Source organism: Varroa jacobsoni, unplaced genomic scaffold (assembly GCF_002532875.2).
Source record: "Varroa jacobsoni isolate VJ856 unplaced genomic scaffold, vjacob_1.0 scaffold_849, whole genome shotgun sequence".
In the NCBI taxonomy this organism is placed as follows: Eukaryota; Metazoa; Arthropoda; class Arachnida; order Mesostigmata; family Varroidae; genus Varroa; species Varroa jacobsoni.
The window spans coordinates 127964-129619 of record NW_019213751.1 but is presented as its reverse complement, the minus strand read 5'-3'; the positions used below and the strand labels follow the sequence as shown (position 1 = coordinate 129619).

The 1656-nt window shown below is 39.4% G+C and overlaps 1 protein-coding gene across 5 annotated transcripts in view; it reads right to left on the bottom strand.

Annotated features, from left to right (window-relative positions):
* Positions 1 to 765: 765 nt before the first annotated feature.
* Positions 766 to 1656, bottom strand: part of LOC111264345 (uncharacterized) — a 34170-nt gene continuing 33279 nt past the window's right edge. For all 5 annotated transcript variants that reach the window (XM_086970047.1, XM_086970048.1, XM_086970049.1 and 2 more), the window contains 2 exons: positions 1489 to 1645; positions 766 to 928 (listed from right to left, as the gene is read on the bottom strand). In XM_086970047.1, the coding sequence (XP_086826173.1) occupies positions 778 to 928; positions 1489 to 1645 (308 nt within the window). In that variant the 3' untranslated portion in view covers positions 766 to 777. The remainder of the gene's footprint in view (positions 929 to 1488; positions 1646 to 1656) is intronic.

Sequence of the window (1656 nt, the reverse complement as noted above, 5' to 3'; positions counted from 1 at the left end):
TAGACATCTAGTGTGCAATGCGTATAGCACTAAAAGATTAAAAGAGACTTAACACAGCGAAAGCCTCAGGACTTAGGCAAAGATTAATGCAGGCCAATTGTCTGATCGTACAAAAACTGTATTGGCGTGCAGCGTTTACGCCAAGCCGAGCTCGCTATTCGGAACATTCAACTGACATTCGTCTGGAAACCTGTGCCCGCGTAGCTCTGACGAGAAATGTATGTCAAAGCCATCTATGCAGCAAATATTAAAGCGTGAAAGTAACTATTGAAATACTGATAATGGCTCTTTATATATGGCTAGACGTTTTGATATCACCAGGATCATTCGATTGCGCTTAAATACCTCGTTAGCAAGCACGAATCCTATCTTGAGTCATCTGAGCTAGTTTTTGAAGTGGTGGTCTTTTCATCACGACAACGTCACAAATCAACATTGTGGCAGTGCTTTGGTCGATTCGTCATGCCGTTAACGACATTTCTCAATGAACATTAGTTCACAATTGAGAATCTGTACTGAATTGGATCTTAGGGCGTGAGAATTACCGTAGTGACCATTAACATGAAAATCGTCAACTAAAGTAAGCCTGTACAAACAACAAACGCTTTGTTGCTGTTTGTAATGTGCGTAAACCTAATATAGACTTTGTTGAAAATAGAAAGCTACGTAATTATTGAGCGATTATTCTGTTTTCTTGTTCAGTGGTATTGCAGGATCGGCTGATCGAATCGTGGCGGCAAACCGATTCCGGAATCGTTCAGTGATCAACAGATTTCATTAATTCTCGTACTTGTGAAGCCGCTGCAACAAAATTTCATTCTCTTGGAGGAGCTTGCGTACTTCTTCACGAAGGGCGAGGTTTTCCTTTTCAAGGAATGATGCGCGTAGGACAATTTGGTTTTCTTTAACGCGTCGAACTTCACGAGATCTGTAATTTTAATCAAAGAACGAGTATTTGTTTAGAAGAGATGAGTGTCTTTGGTTAGTTTGATATTTTCTTTATACCTCCAATGTTAGCCATCTGTGTTACTAATTTTCATTTCTTGTATGCCTAGAGGTGTCAACTTAAAAGGCAATACGAAACAATTGAACTTTTAGCCATATTGGATTATCATACATGTTGCTTTCAGATGTGAGATTGTTTGCGATTAAACGTTTTCTAATGATGTCATGGCGGTACCGTGCAAAAATGATCTGAACATGCTAAGTAGATAAAGAAATAACATGCAGCTGAATGAGGTATTCCATAGTCACTTGAAGCGCATTAAGCGTACAACTAAAAGAAAGATTAACAAGGTCTCTGTGGAGTCTTCGCATGGTACGTCATCGTGTAGCCCACGCGACAATCATCCGAGCACTAGGCCCTTTTTCTTTGTTTCCGTATCAAATAAAGAGCATTTCGATTGTAAATGAATAGGTTGTCGAAGTGGATATCTAATAATTGGTAAGGTAGCACTGAATGGTTCTAAGAAAAGCTATAATTCAGACCTTTTAGCAGCAATGTTATTTTTTTGTCTCCTAGCCCAATACTTCTCGTCCTTGTGTTCCGGAGGCACAAATTGTTTTCGAGATTTCTTAATTATCGGCTGTGGTTTGAGTTCATCTTCGGAAAACGAGTGATTAGAAGGATCGAAATCTTCTTGCCCTGCCAAAATG